Source organism: Delphinus delphis, chromosome 7, assembly GCF_949987515.2.
Source record: "Delphinus delphis chromosome 7, mDelDel1.2, whole genome shotgun sequence".
Lineage (NCBI taxonomy): Eukaryota > Metazoa > Chordata > Mammalia > Artiodactyla > Delphinidae > Delphinus > Delphinus delphis.
The window spans coordinates 71,265,306-71,290,746 of record NC_082689.1 but is presented as its reverse complement, the minus strand read 5'-3'; the positions used below and the strand labels follow the sequence as shown (position 1 = coordinate 71,290,746).

General features: G+C 43.3%; 1 protein-coding gene across 1 annotated transcript in view; it reads right to left on the bottom strand.

Moving 5' to 3' along the window:
• PLA2R1 (phospholipase A2 receptor 1) overlaps positions 1-24,120 on the bottom strand; it is a 116,974-nt gene extending 92,854 nt beyond the window's left edge. Inside the window, 3 exon segments of the mRNA XM_060016699.2 lie at positions 6,086-6,259; positions 9,313-9,696; positions 23,838-24,120. Of these exon segments, the coding sequence (XP_059872682.2) occupies positions 6,086-6,259; positions 9,313-9,696; positions 23,838-23,952 (673 nt within the window). The 5' untranslated portion in view covers positions 23,953-24,120.
• Positions 24,121-25,441: the final 1,321 nt, after the last annotated feature.

Genomic DNA, 25,441 nt, shown 5'->3' with positions numbered 1-25,441 from the left:
TGTGTGATCTTTTTGTGACTGGCTTCTTTCACTTAGCATAATGTTTCCAATGGTCATCCATGTTGTAGCATGTACCAGTACTTAATTTCTTTACATTGTCCAATAATATCCCATTAAATACTACTGGGTATACTACATGTTATTTATGCATTCATCAATAGGTAGACATTTGGGTTGTTTCTATTTTTTGGCTATTATAAATAACGCTGCTATAAGCATTTGTGTAAAGGTTTTTGTGTAGGTATATGTTTTCATTTCTCCTGGATATATACTTAGGAGTAGAATTAAGGGTCATATGGTAACCCAATGTTTGACCTTTTAAGGAACTGACAGACTGTTTTCCAAAGCAGCTGTATCCTTTTACAATCCTTTCAGCAGTGGATAAGAGTTCCAATTTCTCTATATCCTTGTCAGCATTTGTTATTGTCTGTCTCTTTGATTTTAGCCATCCTGTGGGATGTAAAGTGGTATCTCACTGCAGTTTTTGTTTGAATTTCCCTGATGGCTAATGATACTGAGCATCTTTTCATGTGGTTATTGGCCATTTGTAAATCTATTTTTGGAGAAATGTCTATTCAGACACTTTACCCATTTTTAAATTGGGATTTTTGTCTTTTTATTATTGAGTTATGAGTTCTTTATATATTCTAGATATAGGTCCCTTATTAGATATCTGATTTGCAAATTTTTTACCCCATTCCATGGGTTGTCTTTTCACTTTCTTGATTGTGTCCTTTGAAACACAAAAATTTTTGATTTTGATAAAGTTCAACTTATTTATTTTTTTCTTTTGTTGCTTGCATTTTGGTGTCATATCTAAGAATTCATTGCATTTTCAAGATCATGAAGATTTACCCCTATGTATTCTTGTAAGGGTTTTATAGTTTTATCTCTTCCATGTAAGTTTTAAAAATCTATTTTGAGTTAATTTTTTTTATAAGGTGAGAGATAGGAGTTTAATTTTATTATTTTGAATGTGGAATCCAGTTTCCCTGCACCATTTTTTGAAAAGACTATTGTTTCCCCATGGAATTGTCTTGGCATCCTTGTCAAAAATCAGTTAATCATAAGTGTGGCCTCTCAGTTTTATTCCATTTTGACAGTATCACATTGTCTTGATTACAGTCACTTTGCATAAGTTTTGAAAATGAGAAGTATAAGTCCTCCAACTTTGTTCTTCCTTTTCATGATTATTTTGGCTCTTCTGGGTCCTTTGAATTTCCATGTGAATTTTAGGATGAGCCTGTCAATTTCTGCAAAGGAGTCAGCTAGGATTTTGATAAAGATTGCTGTAGTAGTGCCATCTTAGCAATATTAAGTCCTCTGATCACATGAACATGGAATGTCTTTCCATTTATTTAATTTTCTTTAATTTCTTTCAACAATATTTTGTAGTTTTTAGAGAGAAGTTTTTCATGTCTTTCGTTAAATTTTTCCGAAGGATTTTATCCTTTTGGACGTTACAATAAATGGATTTGTTTTCTGTCTGTCTCTTTTTTGATTTGTTTTCTTAATTTAATTTCTGGATTGTTCCTTGCTACAGTATTGAAGTACGATTGATTTTTATATATTGATCTTGTATCCTGTGAATGAGTCTATTTGTTGTAGTAGTTTTTTAGTGGGTTACTTAAAATTTTATGCATACAGGATCATGTCATCTGCAAATAGAGATAGTTTTACAACCCCCTTTCCAATCTGGATGACTTAAATTTTCTTGCCTACTTGCCCAGGCTAGAACATCCAGTACAATGTTGAATAGAGGTGTTGAGAGTGGATAGTCTGTCTTATTCCTGATCTTATGGGGAAGCATCTAGTCTTCTACCATTAAGTATGCTGGCTGTGGGTTTTTCAGAGATGGCCTTTATCAGGTTGAGGACATTCTCTTCTGTTTTTAGTTTAGTTTTGTTTTTTTCATGAAAGGATGTAATGTTTTGTCAAATGTTTTTCTGCACCTATTGAGATAATTGTGTGTCCTTTCTCCTATTTATATAGGTATTACATTAATTGATTTTCAGATTTTCAACCAATCTTACATTCTTGGGATAAGTTCCAGTTGGTCATGGTGTACAATTCTTTTTATATGTTGTTGGATTCTGTTTGCTAGTATTTTGTTGAGGATTTTTGCATGTATATTCATAAGAGATATTAGTCTATAGTTTTCTTTTCTTGTGATGTCTTTAGTTTCAGTACCATGGTAATACTGGCCTCATAAAATGAATTGGGAAGTGTTCCTTCCTTCCTCTTCTGTTTTTCCATTTACTCTTTAACCCACTCAATCTGGTAACTAGAGTATATATCTTGTCAAGGCCATCAATGACCTCCATGTTGCCAGATGCAGCAAACACTTAGTTTCAGACCTTGTCAAATCAGGCCCTTCAGCAGCATTCACTTGAATGTGAACTTCATTAGGGCAGGCACCATGACTTTCATCTTTCACATTTGTGATTATAATCACAGCACCCAGCTGAGTGCTTGGTGCATAGCCAGTGTTCAGTACATATTTGTGGAAAAGAGTAAATGAATGGTTTGTGGAAGTGGAGGTCAGGCATACATCTTCATAGAAGCCAAGAAGAGACAGTGCTCTGAGGAACGAAAGCAAGGTGAGGCGGGGGAGACAATTCTTTTGAGAAGTCTGTCTATGCAGGGGATGAGATATAGGTATTTTCAGGAGGCTGAAGTGGAGATGAAGGAGTTGTATTATTTTAAGATGTTATTTTAAGACGTGAGTAGGTTTAACTGCTAATGAGAAGGATCCATCATTCATCTATGTTAGAGTAGGAGTGTGCACTGGAATCACCTAGAAGGCTTGTTAAAACACAGATTGCTGGGGCTGCACTTCTAGAATGTCTGATATAGGTGTCTGGGATGTGGCTGGTAATTTGCATTTCTAGCAAGTTCTCAGAGAATGCTGATGCTGCTGGAACCACACTTTGAGAAACACTGAGATAGAAGTTGGAGAAGATTGGACGGGAGACTCCAGAGTCCAGATGGCGAGATTTGCCCTAGGTAGGAGGAGGAACACTATTGCACAGGAAGGAGAAAAAGGAGATGGGTGCAAACCCAGGTAGGCTTAAAGGCTTGGGAGCAGGAAGTTGTCAAAACTTCCCTTCTGATGGATCCTGTTCTCTTTGAGAGGTAGGGATTGAGGTCATCTCTTAAGAGTTGGGAAGGAGAATGTAGGGCAGGGTTAGAAGTCAGGTGAGAGTAGAGAGGTTTGTATGACCCTTGCTGGGAGTGAGAGAGCAGCATGACAAGAGACACGTAATAATACTGCTGACAAAGCCGAGGTTGGCGGTCATACATCAATATTAGTACCTATCTGCTCTGTTACCTCATTCAAGTTACTGATAAAAATTGTATCAGGTGAATAAGGTTCCAGGGCAATCAGATCATCCCAGAGGTTGGTACCCTAAAAATATCTCAAACTAACTAAGCCTAACTCTCCAGCTATGTAAGACACACAACCAGGACGGACATAGTATGACACAGAATTGCCTCTAAACAAACCCAGAAAGATTCTTCTATATCATCCTTGTTCCTGAAGATCTATAGTGACAGATGTTTTATCATATCCCTCCCTGCTAGTGTGTTTTTGTATGTGTTTATTGGCACTAAATTTACATTGTGATCACTTACAATCGTTTTTAAAAAAGGGCATTATTCTACATTGAGATACTAAAAAATTTCTGTGTAAGGAAGATGAGATACAGAAGTGTGAATCTTTGCTTTAATCTACTCACTCCTCTCTGTTCTGTCCACTCGTTGACCCCATGGAAAGAACTATCTGCTTGCTCAGATTCCAGTCTCCGGCACATCATTTTGACTTAAGTTGGCCACCAGGAACCAAAAGTAACAAGAAAGGAAGAAGACTGGACATGTAATTTAGCACTGCGCAAATAAACATGCTCTCTGGTGGTTGTGGTAGAGGTTAGGAGAGTTGGAATCTGGCAAGCTGTCAAGTGGAGGACGCTTCTGAACTGTAGGAAGCTGAACAAATAGATAGTCTAGGCACTGAAAAGCCCTGGGCACAACTAAACCCAGGCTTCCACCTGGGAAACCATAACTGGCTAAAGTGACAGAGCATGGTGACAGTGCCCTTCAAAGAATCTCAAGGAGAATAGTGTAGTTTAAAACAGTATTAGGGCCATGTGAAATACATGTTAATCTTATTAGTATTGGTTTCTTTACTTTTAATAATGCCATCTACTGGAGATAGAAATGGAAAGAGCAGATGATGTAAATAATGTGACGTCTGACTCAAGAATCCGAGCAGTGTAGGGATTACATGCACATACACCTCCATACAGACATTCAGATTCAGATAGAGGAGGCTGATGATCTGACAGTCAATAAATGATGAAATACTTTCATGCTGGTTGGTGAAGAGCTGCTGTCCTGAGCTCCTCAAGTGCCCCTTGCTGCCTCAGCATCCCCTCACATTACAGCAGATACGGGGTTAATACCAGCAGTGGGCCTCTGGGACTCCTAACCTCCCCATTAAGGTCTCCACTTGGACTGGCCAAGAGCTCATACTAGATTGGTTGCTAAATGTCTTGATATCACCCATGTATATAGATGTATGTTGCGTAGAACTACCTGCATATTATGAATTATCTGATGAAGAATTATCTGCCACAGGATCACCTGGGCCACTTGTCAAAAATGCAAACGCTCACTGCATCTCCGGGACTGGGCAAGGATATATGTTTTAAACTATCCCCCAGGTGATTCTAGAGCATCATGTCAAATATAGTCTGCATTTCCAGGCATGGAGCAAATCCGTCTGTCCTGTATTCCATCTAGAGGCCAAGTTCTTGGAAGAGAGGGTCCTAAGTCCTAACGCTATGCTTAGCTTAGTGCTGTTGACAGATAATAAAGACATAGGATCATTGATTCAGAAGCACATGCCGAAAGGATAAATTAGGCCTGATGATGATATGATGATGATGATGATGGTAATCCTGGTGAGTACCAGGTACTATGATAAGTGGCTTAGATGCATCATCTAATTGTATCCTCTCAATAACCCGAATAGGTACTGTTATTATCTCCATTTTATAATGAGGAAGCTGAGACTCAGGATCTCATTGTTGGGAAGAAACAGGACTCCAACCTTCGTCTTTCCGATTTCAAAACCTACACTCTTTCTAATTCACTAAGCTGTACTGGCTCTTAGATTAGAAAACAATTCAACAGGCAATTTATAAATCAGATTCTTTGGAGTTAATCTCTTCAGTTTCTTTTTGTTTCCATTTCTTTGTGGCATTTTGTTAACTATGCAGAGGGAAGGTAGGCATGGAAGATGAAGAGATTGCAAAAGCTATATTCTCTGCCTTGCAGAAACCAAGGTGAAGGAAATTGAATACAGAAAGTAGAAGGTATATATAAATAACCCCCAATACTTAAGAACCACTGGCAACCTTTAAGCTAAATGAAAATACAATAAAATAATAAAGTACTAACTGACAAAAAAAAAATTAGAACATTGCAGCTGTCATTGGACCTTGAAAATTGGGTTAAGTAGAGAAAAAGATTTTGAGGTTATAGCTAGAAATCGAGTAACAAGGAAAGGGAATCAAGACAAGAACTCATTGTCGAGTAATAACAAGGACGACTGTGATTTTAAAAAGATCATCAAGGGCCAGCTGATGCCTGGACGTGACAATGGGCAAAGCAAGCAGTCAGGACATGGAGAAGTTAAGGCAGCTCATAAGAGGGAGTGGATTGGAAGGATAACTGAGCTTTATACACATTCAGGTTTGTTTTGAAGTATCCTTCCTGGAAGCTGGGATTAATGAGATCGCAGAGTATTATAATATGATTCCGGTTAAAGCATCCTTATGTACTGAACTTAATGAGGAATGGCTAATTAACATCTTTCAAACTTAGGGAAAAAAAGGAATATACATCAGAATTGTCTTTTCAAGGCAAAAACAAACACAAAATCAAAGCCTGGATAAATGGAATCAAAGAGCTTATTCAGATTTTAGTAGATCAATCTCAGTGCTTTCCTTTAGATACAAAAACTTTCTAATCATCCTTGACTCCTTCATGACATATGGGGAAGACTAGATTTTATTCTTACTGGGATCTGGGCAAAATCCCCACTTCTCATCTCTTTCGTATCGGCTGGTCGTGGCACACCACAGCAAGTTGTCTTCCCGCCCTTCCCGGGTACATTCATGATGCCACTGCCGGTTATACTGGAAGGGAAACATACACGGTGTCCCGTGGGCGTTCCCTTTGATTGTATACAAATCTAGGAGAAAGAAAAGGACAAAGTCAAATAAGTAGTATGTCAGCTTTATCTTTGGAAACTGTCATAAAGTGAATGCATTTTTTATTGACTGAAAATCTACACTGTGCAAGGCCCTCGCTTTACCACAGCGAACCCTCAGGACTTCAGTGTATAGTGTATGGAAAAGTGCAAGGCTGAGTGCTGTGTTCAGGGGAAATGCTGATAAATGGCTTGTTTGTATGTTTATCTCCTTGTTTATTCACTATGGTGCACTTCTACAGTAGCATACATATTTGTGAATGGATGAGAAGAAAAAATTTATCTATTTATTATTATTTTTATTTAACTATAGTTGATTTCCAGTATTGTGTTAGTTTCAGGTATACAGCTTCAGATTCTTTTCCATTATTGGTTATTTCAAGATACTGTATGTAGTTGGAGATTTCACTTTAAAATATCTTCCAGTCCCCAAATACATCAGCCATCAGCATCTGAATCTCGAGGTTCATAGGCATTTATTAATTTATTCATTCAGCAGACATCTGTTGAGCATTTAATGTGTCCAGCACTGGGTATATGATGTAATAATGAACAAATGAGTAAAAGTTGGCTTTCATATGGAGCTTCTGTTGTAGTGGGGAGAAAAAAAGAGAAGGCAAATATACAAGTAAACATGTAATTTCAGGTAGTGGTAAGTACCATGAAGAAAAACAAAATACTGTAAGAACAGAATGACTCTGTGTGTGTGTGTGCGTGTGCGTGTGTGTGTGTGTGTGTGTGTGTGTGTGTGTGTGTGTGTGAAGGGGTAGAGGCACTATTTTTGATAAGGTGGTCAGGGCAGGCCTCTCTGAATAAGAACTGGGGGAAGAGGTTTAAGTCTTTGGAAGAGAGTTCTTGGGGCATAAGGAGCAGCAAGTACCGGGGAGCACGAGGGACCTGCGACAAGAACTGTGAGGGGCGGACGGGGAAGCGCAGGGAGGCCCCGTGTGAGGCAGAACCAGGAAGGCACTGGAGTGTCAGCTCACAGAGGGCCGGTTCTGCCACATCATGGGCTTTGACCTTTACCCTGGAGGCGGTGGGAAGTCATCAGTGGGTTTTGAATGGGAAAGTCACATGATCCGATTTTTAAAGACTCACGGGGTGCACAGTGGCAAACAGAATGTACACAGAGAGAAGACAAAGTGGATGCCCGGCTGGAGGCCCCTGCAGTGGTCTAGGAGAAAGATGGCCCTGCTGAGTGGCCGGCTGGCTGCTCCCTCAGAGTATTTCAATGATCAGTCATCCTTGGCCTTAAGCAGAAAACAACAACTTTTCATAACTCAGCTGGGGCTTTCTATAGTGAGGGAGATCAGGGCCACCCTCAATTAAATCAGTAGGTCCTGGAGCGAAGGGGCTGGCTGTGGAGATTCCCACCCTCTCCCACAGCTGGTGGGGGGTGGGTATTGCCTGAGCTCACTCCACACCACCAGCCCTAGAGGCTGAGGCTGTTAGGAACTACTGGTATACCAGGGCACATCCTCTTGTTTCCTTCCTCTGCCTTCTACTCAGTCTTCCTCTGCATGCATCGTGAGCGTGGGCATATGGCTAAAATGTTAACCTGGAACAACATGCCAAGTTCTTCCTTAGAACTGTAGATTATTCAGTGTGCTGGTATGCAGCACTTGCTTTATTGTAGTGAGTCCTGAGAATGGCTTGCCCTTGGCTGTCTCTCTTTACTCATTTCTCGCAGGTACGGGAGAAAGTCTTGCTTTAGGTCTTGGTAGCTCCTTGCTCTGTTTCCTAGAATTCTTAGAAATAGAAGCTCTTAGTAAGCCATAATTCTACAGAGCACCATGAGGGCAGGGACCACACCTGTCTTGTTGGCCTTTGTAAATCAGATGCCCGGCACAGAAACAGTCAGTGTTCAATGGATGCGTGATGGACGGTGAATGGGTGGATGAATGAATGAAGAGAGCTACAAAACAAAACCTGACAAACAGGTTTGAGGTTTCAGAATTTCAGAACTAAGCTGCTTTCTTTCTCTGTTTAAAAATACCAAATATCACAGAACTATGGAAAATGAAAACACCTCCCCCTACCTGCCACCAAAACCATGCTTTCCTACTCCCCGGCACACATCAAATAACCCCTGACAATAGTCTGCCTTTAAATGCCTTGTAACACAGGACTTCCCTGGCGGTCCAGTGGTTAAGACTTCGCCTTCCAATGCAGGGGGTGTGGGTTTGATCCCTGGTCGGGGAGCTAAGATTCCACAGGCCTCGGGGCCAAAAAACCAAAACATGAGACAGAAGCAATATTGTGACAAATTCAATAAAGACTTTAAAAATGGTCCATGTCAAAAATCTTTTAAAAAATAAATTAAATAAATAAATGCCTTGTAACATGACCACCACACGGATGCCAGCCAGGCCTTAGGAGGCACTGAGGTGCCCTGCAGACACACTCCACACATGGGACAAAGTTTCTACAATAAAAGAAATATTGACGGGAGAGGCTCTTATTTTCATCCTGAAAGTCTAACTTCAAAAAATCTTTTCCTTCTATTTTTATTTTCTTTCCCCCTCGTCCTCCTGTTCTTTCTCCTTTCCATTGATTCCCAAAGTTATTGAAGTGTTTTCTCCTCTAATACCTTTAAATTCGCAGTTCTGTTTCTTTAGCAGAATTTAGCAAGCCCATTCCAAGACTCCAGTGATCCTTTTTTTTTTTGGCGGTACGCGGGCCTCTCAATGTTGCGGCCTCTCTCGTTGCGGAGCACAGGCTCCGGATGCGCGCAGGCTCAGCGGCCATGGCTCACGGGCCCAGCCGCTCCACGGCATGTGGGATCTTCCCGGACCGGGGCACGAATCCGTGTCCCCCGCATCGGCAGGTGGACTCCCAACCACTGCGCCACCAGGGAAGCCCCCTCCAGTGATCCTTTTACAATAAGCGAGTAAGCAACTAAATTGTATTTAGCAGAAGTGCCTGGAGGTTCTAGGTGCTGTGCACCTCTTTCATATATTTTACAAATCTTTACTTATGGGCAAACTTGCTAAACATATCATTTCATGCGTACTTTGGTTGAAATTCTTTTTTACCTTTGTGCAGATATTCACAAATGCCTCCACCGCCTGACATATAGGAAACCCACTTATGAAGATATTTCCAGGAGGCCACAAGCGTGTTGTCGTGCTTCACCTGGACCATGTACTGGAGCGGGCCGGTGATCATCTTCCTGTTACAGCGCCACTTCAAGGAGATGTGGGTGGAATCACACTCGTATATGCTCAGTGGCTGCTCTGGATTAGACACATTCAGGCCCAGGCAGCCGCTGCCTCCGATGTTAAAGAGGCGGTGGTTTGAAACCCACTTCCACAGCATGTACTTGTTGGGTGGTTTGCAACTCTCCAGGGTCAGTGTAGATTTGCCGGCTTGAATGCATTTCTCGAGGTTCTCACTTTGGATAATGAAGATCCCTTTATCTGAAACAGCAAAATAGAAGATATGGTATACAATCTTCATATATAATTAACCAGTGTCCGGAGGATCCCAGTGTGCATGTCTGAGCTGTGATATGTCACACTGACAGCTGTCGCAAACAGATCTGAAGTTGATGTGTGGGGTCCACCACAGGGGCTTGATTTGCACAAAACAAAGGAGTTTCTTGGGAAGCATACATGGACTTATTAGAGCTAATGGAAAACCTCTGGTCTAAGACAGCATTGGCCCTCCAGTAACAAGGGATGCTTGTGAATTCACTCCAGAATGGTACTGATAGAAAAGGAGCTCGCCACAACTGAAAAGAGAGCGGGGACTGGTGATAATACTCAGCGCTGCAAGGGAGAGACATTGGGTGCCCAGAGGCATGGTGACACTTTGGTTTTCTTCAGACAAGTGCCTGAATGTTAGGAATATGGCAGCTGAATCAAGAGCCACTGAAATGAAAATTTCCACCATCACATTTCAGTAGAAAACCTAAAGGATAGAAGTCAAGGGCTGCTTTGTGTCTTGATATAAGACGCAATGCTGGTGAGAAAAAATGCTTCTCCACATTTGTTTTCTGTGCCGGGTCCATCAGGTGTGGAAGGATGGGGACATACGCTGTGGGGATGGACTCTTCCTGGGAGCACCCTTGTTGGGCAACAGCAGACAGATGACCAGGACACTAGGTGAGGCCCCTCACCTAGGTACATGAGAGGTTGCAAGAGCACTGTGACAGGATTGAAACCACACAGGCCACGTGGGAATGTGGAGGAAGGAGGCATTTTGTGATATACCCCTGAGCCTCTAATCTTTGGGAGCCAGAAGAAGAGATTTGGGTGAGTTTCCTTTGGAAAAGCTGGCAGGGCCCAGCCAGGACTTAGTGGTATCTACCTGCCCACTACCTGACTTTACCTCAAGTCGCTGGCCTGGAAGGCATCTATTACACAACAGTTATGAACATGTCCTCCCACAGGGTTTTTGAAGGTGGAAATCATGTCTGACTTCTTTTATCCAAGTTCAGAGTGTCCTGAGCACATCGTGCAAGTTCAGTAAATGTTTGATGTTGATTAAACACGCCAGCAGCTGCTGCTGACTTAGGCTCATGGTTGCTGGGTTACTCAGCGCAGACTGTCTGGTCAGGTCCAAGAGCTCTTTTGTTCTCCTATTCACTAGGCTCTGCTCTCACATCTTACTTCCTGTCCATTCTTCAAAAATCTAAAGGGACATTATCAGGTTCCCTTAAAACGGCTGTGATTTGGGGCCAGGCGTGTGCGGTGGCAGGGGCATAGTGGACACAGGCAGAGCCTTCTAGAGGTTGGGAACACTGCAGAATGAGCGTCCTCATGCACTGGAATGTTTCATTTTGGTAAAAGTTCTTTTTGTTCTTCTAAAGTTGCTCAGGCCAAGAAGAACTGATTTACAATAACCAAAATCGCTTAAGACACTGTTGAAAAAAGATTGTCAATGTATTAATGGAAGCTATACTTCATGTAATAATTGATAACCTTATTTATAACCCTATATTTGAGGAGTTGAAATAGTTGTCAGAAAATTGCTTTGATCACCATACATCAGAACAAAAGAGAAAGGAGTGGGGGCAGGGGGCAGAGAATGAACTGTTTTAGGGAGATTTCATTTAGATCAGGAAATTTGTTTTCCTAATGAAGCCCATGTCTGTGTAGTTATTAGTATAGTCATTCAAGATCAAATCTACCTCTCGCCAATGCAGTGTGGACTCTGATAATTATTAACCTTCTCTCCAGCTCTCCTATTCACCTTTTCATGCCTGGGTAGAATGTTAACCTTAATTTCTGTTGTAATCTACTAATAACTTTCTAGCTAGCCCAGAGTCCCATTAATTTTTCACTAAAGGATAATTATTTTACTATAATTGTTCTGTACTTTAGCTTCTATCTAATATATATGTTCAAATATATCCAGCTCTGCAACTCACTGGCTGTACCATAGCCCTCTGTGCCTCAGTTCCTACACCTAAGATAGGTGGGTAGACTACCTGGCTGGTGGGTGAGAGCTCAGGAATCAGGCAGATCCACCACAGACCAGACTTGTAACTTTGGGCAAATTTCTCGATCTCTGTGAGCCTTGCCTTTCCTCTTTGAACTAGGAATATGTATGATACTCACCTCATAGGGATGTTAAGCGTATTCCATTAAATAACCCTTGCAAAGCACAACATGCACTACCATGGCACGGGAAGAACTCAGTAAATGTGAGTTGCTGTTATTATTGTCATTACCATCTTTCTGGCTTCCTGATTCTTAGTCTGCAGATCCAGCCGTAGGTCTGGTTGAACACCTGTAGAGTACTAATTTGAGCATACCCCCAAAGACTTGTAACATGAGCACGAAAGCTCATTCTTACTTTAGATTCTGCAGCACATAGTAGGTGTAGACTTTTTAGTTTTAAACAATCCAGAAATACCATGCTATCACCTTTCATGGAGGAAAAATATTCCTCAAATAACCAGGTGACAAAATTTTTGTCTCATTTGTTCAAATACATGTGAGATTATGAATTGAGTCTTCATCTATTCATCTTCCACACTGTCAACCTGTAAAGTCTATGCTGCAGCTCTCTTACAAGAAAGACAGAAATGCTTGATGTTAACCAGCAGTGTATGGTTGGGTAAATGAGTGGTCTGTAAGTAAATGGACATGGAAATTATAAATCACTAAAATTTGAGATGAATAAATAATGTTTTAAAATGTCCAAATTATTAAGTGTTAAGAGAAAAGGAGTGGTAGAATCAGAGCTTTTGTAGTTCTACCACTGGTCATAAAAACACCTTTCCAAAGCAGAAGATATTAGACAAACTTAATTCCCTGCTGCTCAGTTTTAGGGTGCTATCATATTTCTAAGCCCAGCTGCCTTTAGGATGTGTCTTTGGAAAAGTTCCTCAGAATGTATCATAAACAAGTAGCTCTGACTTACCAATAACAATAAACATGCCATCACCAAAAGAATAATATGTCACACTAAGCTAAAAAACGGCCCAATCCCATTTTCCCATTAAGCTATAATAGAATCTGGTCCTAGCACCATTAATCTCCATAAATTCACTGAAGAGAAAACAACTGTTTTCAAAGAGACTATGAGGAAACCCAATATAGGTATCAATATTCAGATTATCATTATATGTGCATATGAGTCATCTCTAACAAAAACATAAGATGAAAATAAGCCACCAATCCTTAGTGTCTGTAGACAGATTTCAAAAAGGATGAAGATCAAATGTGGGAGGAATCAAGATTGATTATATATGTCAAGGACATCAGTTCTGCTTGAACACTGATTAAGTGATTAATGAAGTACTGCCAGAATTACTAAATCTCTTTGCAGTAAAATGCTATTATACTTCCCTTAATAATTGTAAGTTTAGGAGGAGAAAAAGGATTGATTTACTAGAAGTAACTTATAAACTGATTTTCATCCTTAAAAAATAAAATAAAATCCATAGAAGATAGGGGCGCTACTTTCTACTTCTGAGTTCCTTTCAAGACAAGATGATTTTAGATCCACCCTTTGGCCTCACAAGGTCACATGTATTTCTAAGGAATGGAAGGAGAATTTCTTTATTCATTTATTTATTTATTCATTCATTGAACAAGCATTCACTGGTTGCTGACTATGTGGAAGGCACTGTGTATGGTACCAGAGATAGAGGAATCATTTATCTAAATATCTGTTCTTTAAAACGATATCTATTCGTTCTGGAATCATGGGAAGTCTCCTAGTTAATGAAAAGAAGGGAGTTCCATCAGTTCCAAAGTAAACGTTGTAACTGCACTTAAAATAAGCCCTTAAAAACAAGGGATGAAAGATAAGAAAAAGAAAATAGACTAGAATTTAAAACACTTGACTGGATCTTCAAGTGATGTCATGTGTGAGGTGGACACGGCACCTCAGTGTCATCAGACCTTTCTAGGTGGAGTGTGTGTGTGTGTGTGTGTGTGTGTGTGTGTGTGCACATACTGGCCCATTTTCCAGGGAGGAGACAGCAGAAGAGCACTGGAAGGAACATGGACACGGCACAGGAGACTCCCTACCCATACACCCAGAACCATGAACTTCAGCACTGGATGGGACTGTAAAGCTCATTTAACTGAATCATTCTTATACATTTCTTTTTCCAAATCCATTTTTTTCTTAAAAGTTTTATATTGATATACTTAGTGAAAACCATATAGGTCTAACTCTATTTACATCCATTCATTTATAACCTAGAAAGCAGAAAATGAGCTGCTGTAGATTGTTGCCAAATAATTTGAAGTGGGAGACTTGAAATTTCAAACAAACATTAATTGAGCACCTATTACGGTGGTGTGTTAGGAGCCCTGCAGATAGAAGGATATATGTGCCATAGTGTTTGCCCTCAAGGAACTGATGTTCTCCCTGGGAGTACATCATGAAGTGTACAGGAAGAGCTATAACTTAATGCCAAAATACATATTGACGTAAGAGGTATAAGCACAATAAGGTGGAAGGCAGGAGTTAGAAGGGGTCACTTTGGCCTAGAAGATCAGAGAAATCAATCAATCAGTCACTCTCTCACAAGAACACACACACACACTTTCATTCAACAAACATTTGATAGGGACCTAATATTTGTTGCACATGGAGGTACATGGGTGAACTAGACCAGCATGGGTGCCTGTCCTCATTACAGAGGGAGAGTTCAGGTAGTGCAGGAGGTATAGACAGAAAGGTGAAGGGTTGGGTCAGGGGGCACTGTGGACAGAGCAAAAGTCATCAAAGCTCAGAGGTGATGAAAATAATTAGCTCTAGAGTGATGTGTACCTCACTCTCTAAAAGTGTTTGGTGGTTGTAGAATATAAAGTTGGAAAGAGGTGGTTTGGGGCCATTTTATGAAAAGCTTAAATTTTATTCAAAAATGTGTATATTATTCAGATAAAGGGAATTTTTGGAACAAGAGAAGGCATGACTGAGGCTGTGGTGTGGAAGATGAATCAGGGTGGTAAATCATTCGATAAAAACATTTATTGAGCATTTTTATGTCCCCAGCATGGTTTTAGGAGAGTAGAGGTATGAGACAAATGTCCAAGTTCCTGCCCTGGAGGAGTTCTCACTTAGCTGGGTTGAGACAGCCCACGTGCAGAATGGAGAACAGTCTGAAGGCTATTGCTTTGATCCGGCAAGAGAGACAGAGGTGTCAGTTCAACTGGTGGTGATGAGAAAGGAAGGGAATTGTTAGACTCTAGTCACTAGAGAGAGAATTCAAAGAGGGAAGAAATGACAGGATTTGGTATTCGATAGAATGGGAGGATTCTGGAAAAGGTAGTTGCAATGACTTGTTTTCTGGCTTCAGGAATCTGATACACTGTCAGATGCCGGCCAATCCCTAAGATACCATGAGGTTGGAGTCTAAAGCCTAGGGCTGCGATTAGAGTCGGAAGAGTGCCAACTGGGGATCCCTGCAGGAAGTTCCTCTTGAGGCCCTTCCATTTCATGCTCAGCACCCCTTCTGATCACTTCCACCCACCTTTTAGTGTCCCCTTATACTTTAAACAGCTCCTCTTAGAACTGGCTGAGGTATGAAGTGTTACATAAATAAGATATGATTTGAAATGTTAAGCCTTGGTGAGATGTATGTTCTTTTGATTAAAAAAAAACAACAACACTTGAAACAAACAATGAAACAATTCCTAAAGAAATCCTCTTTCTATGGTGGATTTTAGGCAATCAAAGGGTTTTCTCGTGTTTAATAAATAACACCATGACGGTGGCACCTAATCCAACCGACGTATAAACCGGCCTCTGGGCCCTTCCATGTTATGGGAACTGGAAGGAAACGCTCAAATGCATGGTTCACGGCAAGTGCAATGTTTAAGACAAGCTTCCTAATAGGAAGCCCACAGCTTGCCAACTGCACTCCAATTTCAATCTCCTACTCCATTCTCCTGGGTTTAAACCTCTTCTACTCCATCTACCCACACAGCTGGTGCTGGGCTCACGCATTTCCTTCCCCGGAGTATCTCTTGAATCTGTCCAGTTCCTTGCTCTTCTGACAGTATCTCAGTTTCGGCATGGAAAGGGTCCAGGAAGTATGGGGAGGGCATCTCTGCCCTGAAACCAATCTAAAGTTGAGCAGCTTTTCTCTTGAGATGTATCGACATTTTCCAGCTACACAAATTCAGGTTTGTCCTGTCCAGTGACTCCGATTCAGATTTGATTGTTTTCCTTACTTAGATTACTCTGTAGCAGGAAGGGATGCTGTGTGGGGCTGAATCAAGTCCCGTTCATGGCTGAACGATGCAGAGAAGCTGGATTCTTAATATGACTTTCCAAACCAATAAGCAAGGAATTTCTGACGTTTGCAGTATGCAGCATGTGCATTGTACTTGAAAGGACAGAACAAAGTGAAAAGTGTGTTCTCTCCTCCTTGGCCATCTCTGCATGAATACTTGCATTTTTATCCCAGATCATCTGAGGTTTGGTGTTTATCTCTTGACAATCTGACAGCACTTAACAAAGCCCGTGGCTTCCTATCAATTGATTTCTATAATCAACTAAAAAGTTAAGTATGTTTTAAAATATGCCCTTGTCCTGTCTCAGAACCTCTTCTCTTTCCCTGCCCTAGCATTGTCCTTGACTTTGAGCCTTCTTTATTCTCCTGCAGCTTCTGAACCTGGATAATCACCACCTCCACAGGCCCGTGGGACCCCTCTTGCTAAATCTTTTTACATGTTCTCTTCTCTTTTCTTTCTAATCTCCCAAAATCGTCACTCCAAGTTCCACGAGGCATACAATACTTTCTCACATGCAGGAAAAATTAAACCTGGCTTAATCTGCTCCACCGGGCTCTAGTTTTGTCAGGATTCAAATTGCCTGTCACCAACCCCTGTGTGAAGTAGATTAACCCTTCCAGACTGTTCTCGCCACTCTGCCACTCTCATTCCCTCCCCACCTTCCCTTTCGTCCATCACATTTAGCGGTAGATCTTCTGACCTCTGCAGAAAATCTTCTCTCTTTCAAAGTTCTTCACTGTGTCTCTGTATCTTACCAGTGAATTTTTAAACTGAGTTGAAAACATTTTTCTTCCTTTTAGCTTTTAGTCTATTCCTCCATCATTTTTGTCTTTATTTAACTGGAAAGTATCTAACAGACATTCAGACATTGCTGGTGTAAAACTCATTATTTACAGCAGCTCTGTTAACACCTTATAGACTGTGCTGAAAATATACCATCTCAGTCACCAGGGAGTCTTGCTACAGAAGACCATGTTATGGCAAGAAACAATAAGACAGAACATTGTTAAACTTCCCTCAACATGCCTTCGTGTGGAAGCCCTGGGGGATATGATTCAAAGACTGGGTCACCAAAACAAAAGCAGAAAACAACTCAGCCAACAACCAAACAACCCTGGAAATGACGTGACGTTATTGAAAGCAGAAGCGTTTACACTGAGCTATCCATCTTATCTGCTTTGAGAATATACTCACTTAAGAAAAATATGTATTTACTTAAGTGGGAGATAGAAGTGAAAACACAACCAAGAGACTTCCCTGGTGATCCAGTGGTTAAGACTCTGCACTCCCAATGCAGGGCGCCCAGGCTCTATCCCTGGTCAGGGAACTAGATCCCGTATGCCGCGTACTAGAGCCTGTGTGCCGCAACTGGAACTCCTGCACATGGCAATGAAGATCCAGCATGCCGCAACTAAGACCCAGTGCAGCCAAATAAATAAATAAATATTTAAAAAAAAGAAAGAAAGAAAAAGAAAACACAACCAAATCCAACTCTTAATGGTAGATATATTGTTAGTCCTTGTACTTGTTTGCTAAGGCTGCCATCACAAAGTACCACAAACTGAGTGGCTTAAACAGAAATCTGTTATCTCACAGATCTGGAGGTTACAAGTCAAAATTCAAGGTGTCGGCTGGGTTGGCTCCTTGGAGGCCTGTGAGGGAAAGATCTGTTCCAGGCCCCTTTCCTTGGCTTGTAGACGGCTGTCTTCTCCTTGTGTCTCTTCATATCATCTACTCTCTATGCGTATTTCTGTGTCCAAATTTTCCCTTCTTAGGTGGACGTCAGTCATATTAAATTAGGGCCCACACTAATCACCTCATTGTAATTTGATTACATCCGAAAAGACCCTGTCTCCAAATGAGGCCTCATTCTGAGGTATTTGGGGGGTTATGAATTCAACATCTTAATTTTGAGGGGGACACAATTCAACTCATAACAGCCCCGTGCTTCTTATTCAGCTACGTAATTCACAGAGCCCAGAGTAAAATGAAAATGTAGGGCCCTGGAGGGGACAGGGAAGTCCAGTCAATCTTCACTTCCCGTGGGCCTGTGAGGGGTTGCAACCTCCGTGGCAGAAAGCTCTGGGAACACACTCAGTACCTGGACTGGAGACAGGTGATAGGTCCCCACTCAGTCCCCACGGAACATGCAATGGTGCTGCCAACCCGGTGGGGACAGCAGCCTTGTCCTGCCCCCAGATACCACTGGCCGTCCACTCCCAGGCTCTGGGCCTCCAGTTTCCCAGCCCCAAGGCAACCTGGTTGCCATGGTGGACGGAGCACAGGAGTATGGACGGGGAGGCTGAAAACCCACCCAAGGAAAATGGGGAGGTGACGTGAGGAGGGACTGAGATTTACTGGAGGCTTTAATCTCTTGGTCTGTGCTCCATTGTCCCACAAGATTTCATACCCAAAGAACAAATTCAGAAATAAAAATTACTAAGGGGCTTCCCTGGTGGCACAGTGGTTGAGAGTCCGCCTGCCTATGCAGGGGACACGGGTTTGTGCCCCGGTCCGGGAAGATCCCACATGCCGCGGAGCGGCTGGGCCTGTGAGCCATGGCCGCTGAGCCTGCGTGTCTGGAGCCTGTGCTCCGCAACGGGAGAGGCCACAACAGTGAGAGGCCCGTATACCAAAAAAAAAAAAAAGAAAAAATTACTAAGAATTCCAAGATCCCAAACCACAGAGCATTCAACCCCAAGGGCAAGGCCCTGCTGAGCATGGAGCCCTACGAGACAGTTCTGGTCACACGCCCATAAAGACTGCCCTGTTAACTGGCCAAGGCTAACACTGTGGAAAAAAGACCTTGGCAAACCACAGAGCACTTCTTTTAGGGCAGAACTGCTTGAGGTTGAGAGTATCTGCCTTAGTTTCTCCATCTGCACAATGGGCTTAATTAATTATAGTGCTGTCCTCATAGGATCTTGATAAGGACTACCTCAGTCACTACGACCCCTTTATAAATGTTTGTAAGAGAAAAACAGATCTTAACTTTGGACATGGGTAGTGAAAAATAGCAGCAAAATAAGACCAATGTTTATAGTTAAATAATTACTTTGAATTTCCTGTTTATATTTTCATAACCGAAAAGGAAATTTCTCAAGAGCGTGATGCAAAAAGCCAGAAATAATGAAATATTTTCATTAGCATATTTCTTTGGAGCTGTTGTAGTCTAGAAAGTATAGTCAGTTAGAAAGTCATGTGGCCCCGCATGAAAGCAGAAAACTCTTGTCTGTTTTGTTTAGCTCTGTATCACAGAACCCAGTTTAGAGGAATTCTCATAAAATTCCTCCATTTTTTTTGAATGACTTTATAAAATATTCTACCCTAAGTGACTCACTGTAGTGTTTATAAGGTGTTCTTGGGTTTCTCTCTTTTATGAACTGTAATATTTCTTTTCACTCTGATCAATTAAAAAATATAATTTATGTTCCTAGCTTTGTTTTGGAACATCTCCTAAAAGGCTTTCAAGGATAATTTCTAAAAGAAGATGGAGACAAGGGTCTATAAATGTCTCAAATACATTACTTTGATAGATTATATGAAGATTCATCACATAGGGATGAGTTCAGAAGAGGCAGAACAAAGAATTGTTTCTTCAGAAACCCTGATATAAATAAGCAAACTCTTAGCTCAAGGAAGGGAAGCTGAGGGGACAACGAAACTCTGTATGGCTCAACCTTTCTGGTAATTGGCGTGGAACCCACATGGTGTAGTATCAGTTACTGTGACAACCAATAATAGGAAAAGAGGTTAGGAGCTAATGAGAAAGAGTAAAAAGGACCAGAAAAATTGGAAGTCTATGCTGACTCTCAAAGGCTCATGAGGAAAGAAGCCAGTCAGAGAAAATGGGATGAGAAAAGTATAAAGTGGAAGAGTTTCTGAAAGATGATGAATGGAGATGGAAGAAACAGAGTCTGAGGGTTGGAGTGATTGACGGCCAGGCAGGGCAGCTAAACCAGGAGCTGATCATGCTTTTACTTAAATTCCAAATCCCCAGATTAGGAGAATGGCTCATTGCCCAGGGATATATAAATTGCCTAGAAAAGAATCAATGGCTTTGCACATTTCGGCTTTGTGAAAATATTTACTCCTACATGTGGAAGCACAGGTTTGGAAAAGGAGGAGTTGAAGAGAGCAAGAGGCTGGCCTCCTGTTCCTCCTGTCACAAGATCAAGTCACATGCTCCCAGCAAACAGCGGGATAAGAATGAGCTATTTTATCAGGTCGCAAGGCTACACAGGGGTCCTCTGCATTAGTGCCTGTGGATCCGGTTCACATCCCTACTCTACAAGCTCCTGTAGGTGCAAGTTACTCAACCTGTCTTCACCTGCGAAGGGAAGGGTATGAACTAATAGCACCCAGCTGGCTGTGGTGAGGGGCATTTTGACCTTTGTATTAGAAATGGGAGCTAAGGGGAAAATCTCAGGGTCACGACTCCTTCCCACTGCTGCCTCCAGGGGGTGGCTCTCACCACCCTCTTTCAGAAACCTCTCCTTCGTGGCACCCTCTCTTCATTGCTCCGTACCGAGCGCACCGCCCTGAACCTCTTCCTCACGTTCACTACCTGACTCCAGCAAACACTCCATTGGCCTCCCCACCCCAAGGCCTTTCACTCCCAACACTCTGGCCTGGTGTTTTCTTCAGTGCAGGCTGTGGCCCATTAATGCATCATGAAGTCAAAATAGAGTGGAACATTACAAAGCAAAATAGAGTAGAACAGAGTAGAAAAGTAGCAGCACATCGTATCAGGTAAGGGCGTTTTTTAATGAAACTTTTGTTTCAGACGTATATGTCTGTACTGCTCTGGACACTCGGTTCCTTGACCCCCTCTGCTCCGAGGACCTTCTTTCACTTGTTCTCGTTTTAGTGACCACTTCTGCAGCAATACCTTGGACCTGGTCACTACTGAGAATGGACCCGCCTCCAAAATCCATTATTTCCATTGTATAATCACTACCCTTCCTGTTCTGCCGTCTCTCTCATCTCCTTACTTTCACCCTCACTTCCCTTGGTCATTGGCCATTCAAAAGAGCCTACCTTGACCGTCTCTGAGGACTGACACAGCCATGGGCTCCCTCCACCCCTGCTGCTGGGAAGCTGAGTGCTGTAGGGGAAGCTCTCTTACTATGTTGGTTGGGGTCATTTCACATTTATAATTTTCAGCCCTCAACGTCGCTTCAAAATTCTTTTACTTGCCCCCAGTTCATTTCCTTTAGCAACCTCCACAGAGACTATGCCCACTCTTCCCCAGGATGCCCTGTCCCCTTCCTTGATCTCCCCTCTACCCTCCCAGTATCTGGAGTACTTGAATGAAATTATCAAGTTTTAGCACTTGCTAGAATGAAGGGCTCAGATTTCAGAACCACAATGAGGTCCCTTGCTATAGCAACTCGAGGTAGGAGAGAGGCTGCAGACATGCCATGTACAGTGCTGTGCACAGGGAAGTAATTGTTACAGGGCTGTCAACACGTCAAGATGGTCTGGACTGGCCAGAGGAAGAGGGCACCGTGGTGATACTGAAACAAAAGGACAATCCTTGGGTAAGTACTATTATTAGTTCCCTTTTTACATATGAGGAAACTGAGGCACAGAGAGCTTAAGTAACTTGCCCAAGGTCACACAGCTGATAAATGGTAGAGCCAGGATTTGAGCCCAGACAATCTGGTTCCAGGGCCCATGAACTTAACTACTGTATGACACTGTATCTACTGATTTTTTAATACAAATTTATTGGTAAATGACTGAAAAGTCAGCACAATACTATCCATCATCTGCCTCTCAAGGCTGGGATGCATATAATAAATAAGAGATCAATCAGTAACACATATCAAAGAAATTTTCAGATGATAAACACTGTATGTATAATCTGCCTTGTATTACTACCTATCCCTTATTAGTGGATGTGAAACTGACATAGGTGCATATTTTCTCCTGGTTGCTCTGGGGATGCCAATCATGGCTAAGAGTAAGTTAATGTAGTCCAGTGAACACAGGGGCAAACGTAGGAGCCCAAACACAGCTAAAAAACACTGCTGTATTTCAGCTTCTACATCTGAAAAATGGATGGCTGGACTAGACAATGTCTCAGGTCCCTTCTAACGCTAAGATTTTGTTTTTCCATCTTTGGACAAACAGGAAAAACCTGATTTTAAACCCATCTAGATTATACTTGAAATTCCACTGATGTGAGTGCTTGGAGTCAAGGAGGGGAGCCTGTGTGAGGACTGGAGCAGTCAATGTCACACAGTCTCTGTGCTCTTCAGAAATTAGGAGCAGCATTTTCACATCTGAAGAATCTCTATGCCAACTATGTCAAATGCCTTCAGATTTGCAAACTGTCACCTGGAGTGGACAGGAGGTAGTGGATGATTCTAACGTCATAGTGTCCTTGACTATTAAAAAGAAGGCACTGATTAGCAACTACCTCAGCCGGGATTTGGATCTGCTACATATAGAAGCGATTAGCCCATCCGTGCTAATCCTGGCTCAGAGGAACACCAGCGCATTCTCTCTGTGTGGCTAGGTTCCAGCTTCTGTCCTCCCGGCTGCTGCCCTCTTCTAGATAGACATTTAGTGCCCAGGCAAGACCCACATTTTAAAATGTAAAGAAATAAGCGTGGCACAGCGACTGTTTGTGAAGACAGTCACAGGGGGTCACAGGCGCCTCTGCAGGAGCATTTTTATTGAAATGACAAAGGAGGTAAGAGGCCTCTGACCTTCGGCCACTTTAGAATAAGAATTGCTCAACCTGTCCCCGGTAAAGCCTCCTAGGAATGCTAGAGAATACAGTCCAGAGAAGATTACCTCCAAAATGTACACATAATATGTTGAGAGGGGAAAAAAATAAACACAGACATTGGTGACATGTTTTACTCCTTCTGTCCAAGCTCATCCCCAAAGGCTGAGAGTATGGAGGCTGCCTGGAGGCTCCTCCTGGTTTATTTAGCTTCTCCCAACCTCTTTCCTCCCTTCACACATGGGCTTGCACTTTTGCACGCTGGCTCCTTTGCCTCAGAGGCAGCCCATACAGTTATTTACGAAAACGGTGATCTCTCTTTCTGTCTCTGTCCATAGCCCTTTATGAATTTTATGTACAGTAGGTGCTCGATAAATGTTTGATCCATTGATCCCGTGTACACGTGTATATGGCCATGGTAACTCCGCAGGAACTCTCCACTCGCCGGCCTGCCGCGCGCCTTGCAAAGGATCCCATTTTACCCTCAGTGGTCCTATGTCTGTCACAGGCCCCATTTTTCAAAGGGGAGAAACTGAAGAGCAAAGAGGGTAACTTGCTCCAGCTCACAAGTTCATAGGGGCCACAGGGGCTCCTCTTCCCTATCTGGTCTGAGAAGCGTTAACAGAGAAGATTGTTTTCTTTCCCGAAGGGGCAGAGAGGAGAAGCCAGGCTGGGGCCACTCCGCAGGTGGCAGCGTACACCCAGAGCGCTTGCTTTGGGAGGGGACAAAATGGGACATCTTTTTGCCGTCATGTATCCCAGAGATGGTCCTCCCAAATACACCGCTCTAGGAAAGTTTACATTCGAAACATCTCCTACCCTCCTACGTGCAGCTTGCGCCGGGCCGCAGCCGAGTCAAACCGCCTGCGAGCCGAGGCCCCGCCCCACGCCGCGCCCCCGACCGAAGCCTGGAGGAAGCGGGGCGGGGGAGGGGGTGCAGGGCCTGTCCCGGTGCAGGACTAGCCCATCCGCAGGGCTTTCTCCGGACGGCAGAGACGCGGGCCACCGTATAATCCTGGCCACCCTCGCCCGCCCCAGCTTCGCCCCTTCCTCCTCTTGCCCACCCCCGCCCCCGACGTGCCCATCTGGTCCCTCTGGGCCGGGGGACACTCACCCTGCCACTCGAGAAGCCGCTCGGGGGTGAGTGCCACCGCCGCGCCCTCGGCGGAGCCCGCCGGCACCGCCAGCAGCAGCGGCAGCAGCGGTGGCAGCAGCGACAGCAGCGCCATCGCTAACCACTGGGCTCGCCGGACACTGCGCCCGGCCCTGCGGTGGGCGAGGCGGGACCGCAGCCTCCTCCGCGCTCCACCCCTCCCCCAGGCCTCGCCACCCCTGCGTCCCGGAGATCCACTCCGTCACCGTCACCCCTGTCGCCACAGTGTGCGGACACTCGGGGTTATGGGCTGGAAGGCGGAAAAGTCCAGGAGATTTTCCCCGCCCTACCCACTCCGGCTTGGAGCGGGAGGGAGCAAGAGGGGGTGGACCATCTGCCCATCCCAGAAATTCCTGCCTTTGGGGTGGGGAGAGAGGAGGGGTGAGGCTGCCCCGTGCACGCGCCTCCTGCTTCCAGCCTTCTCTCTCCTTCTTGCGGAGGCCAAATAGGAGTTGGGGGTGAGCGAGTTGAGAATCTCTGGGACGGGAAGTCTGACATCTGGGTTTGCAAGCCACCCGGATTATGGTAAACGCTGCGGGTTTGGCAGCAGGCAGCTTAGAGGAAACCGAGCTGCTCCGTGGACCCAGGCGCGCTGGGAGCGCTCTGGACCTCCTCTCCCCTGGAATGTGGAGCCCAGAGATCCCTGGGGGTGCGCCGGGGTCTCCACCCTCCTCACTCCAGAGTACGCTGAAGCTTCTTCCATTGTTGAGCTCCTTTCCCATTTAAAAACTACCTCCCCCTTCCATCTCCTTGGATCCTCCTAACCCAGCAAAATAGCTGGGTTATCCTGTGTTACAGCTGTTACCGCGTTGTCCCACTTTATACCTAGAAAACCGGTCCAGAAAGGCAAAGTGATTTGCTCTAAGAAGAGGTTACTCCTTAACTTGGCAAAAGTTCCTCCCTAAACTAGGAAGCCCTGACTAGAATGTAATCTTTCTAAGGGTAGTCGTTCAAATAACTGGCGGAACACTAGAAACATTCAATATTTATGAGAACAGGCTAATGTAAGATCTTTCCTAAATAGTCATTAAACAAAACATTGCTTCTGACGCTAGTCATTAAAACATAAGAGGAGGGAAGAAAGCAAAAGGGAGCTTTAAAAAAATAAAAGGAAGGTGATGGGGTCTTGGAGAACCTTGCCTTTCTCAGCTGCCTGTTGGCCAAGACCAAACCAATAGTTTTGAGTAACACTGTCAGTTTTAGACTGAATTGTGTCCCACCAGCTCCCCAATCATATGTGGAAGTCCTAACCCCTCAAATGTAGTTGTATTTGGATATAGGAATTTTAGGAGTTAATCAAGTTTAAATGAAGTCTTGAATGTGGGGTCCTAGATAAGGTCGGCTTTATAAGAAGAGGAAGAGAGAGATCTCTCCATACAGGCACTAAGGAATGGAGGACACAACAAGAATGTAACCATCTGCAAGGCAGGTAGAGAGACCTCATCAAAAACCAAAACCTTCAGGAACTTGATCTTGGACTTTCTAGCCTCCAAAACTGTGAGAAATACATTTCTGTTGTTTAAACCACCCTGTCTCTGATATTTTGTTGAGTCAGCCCAACCAGA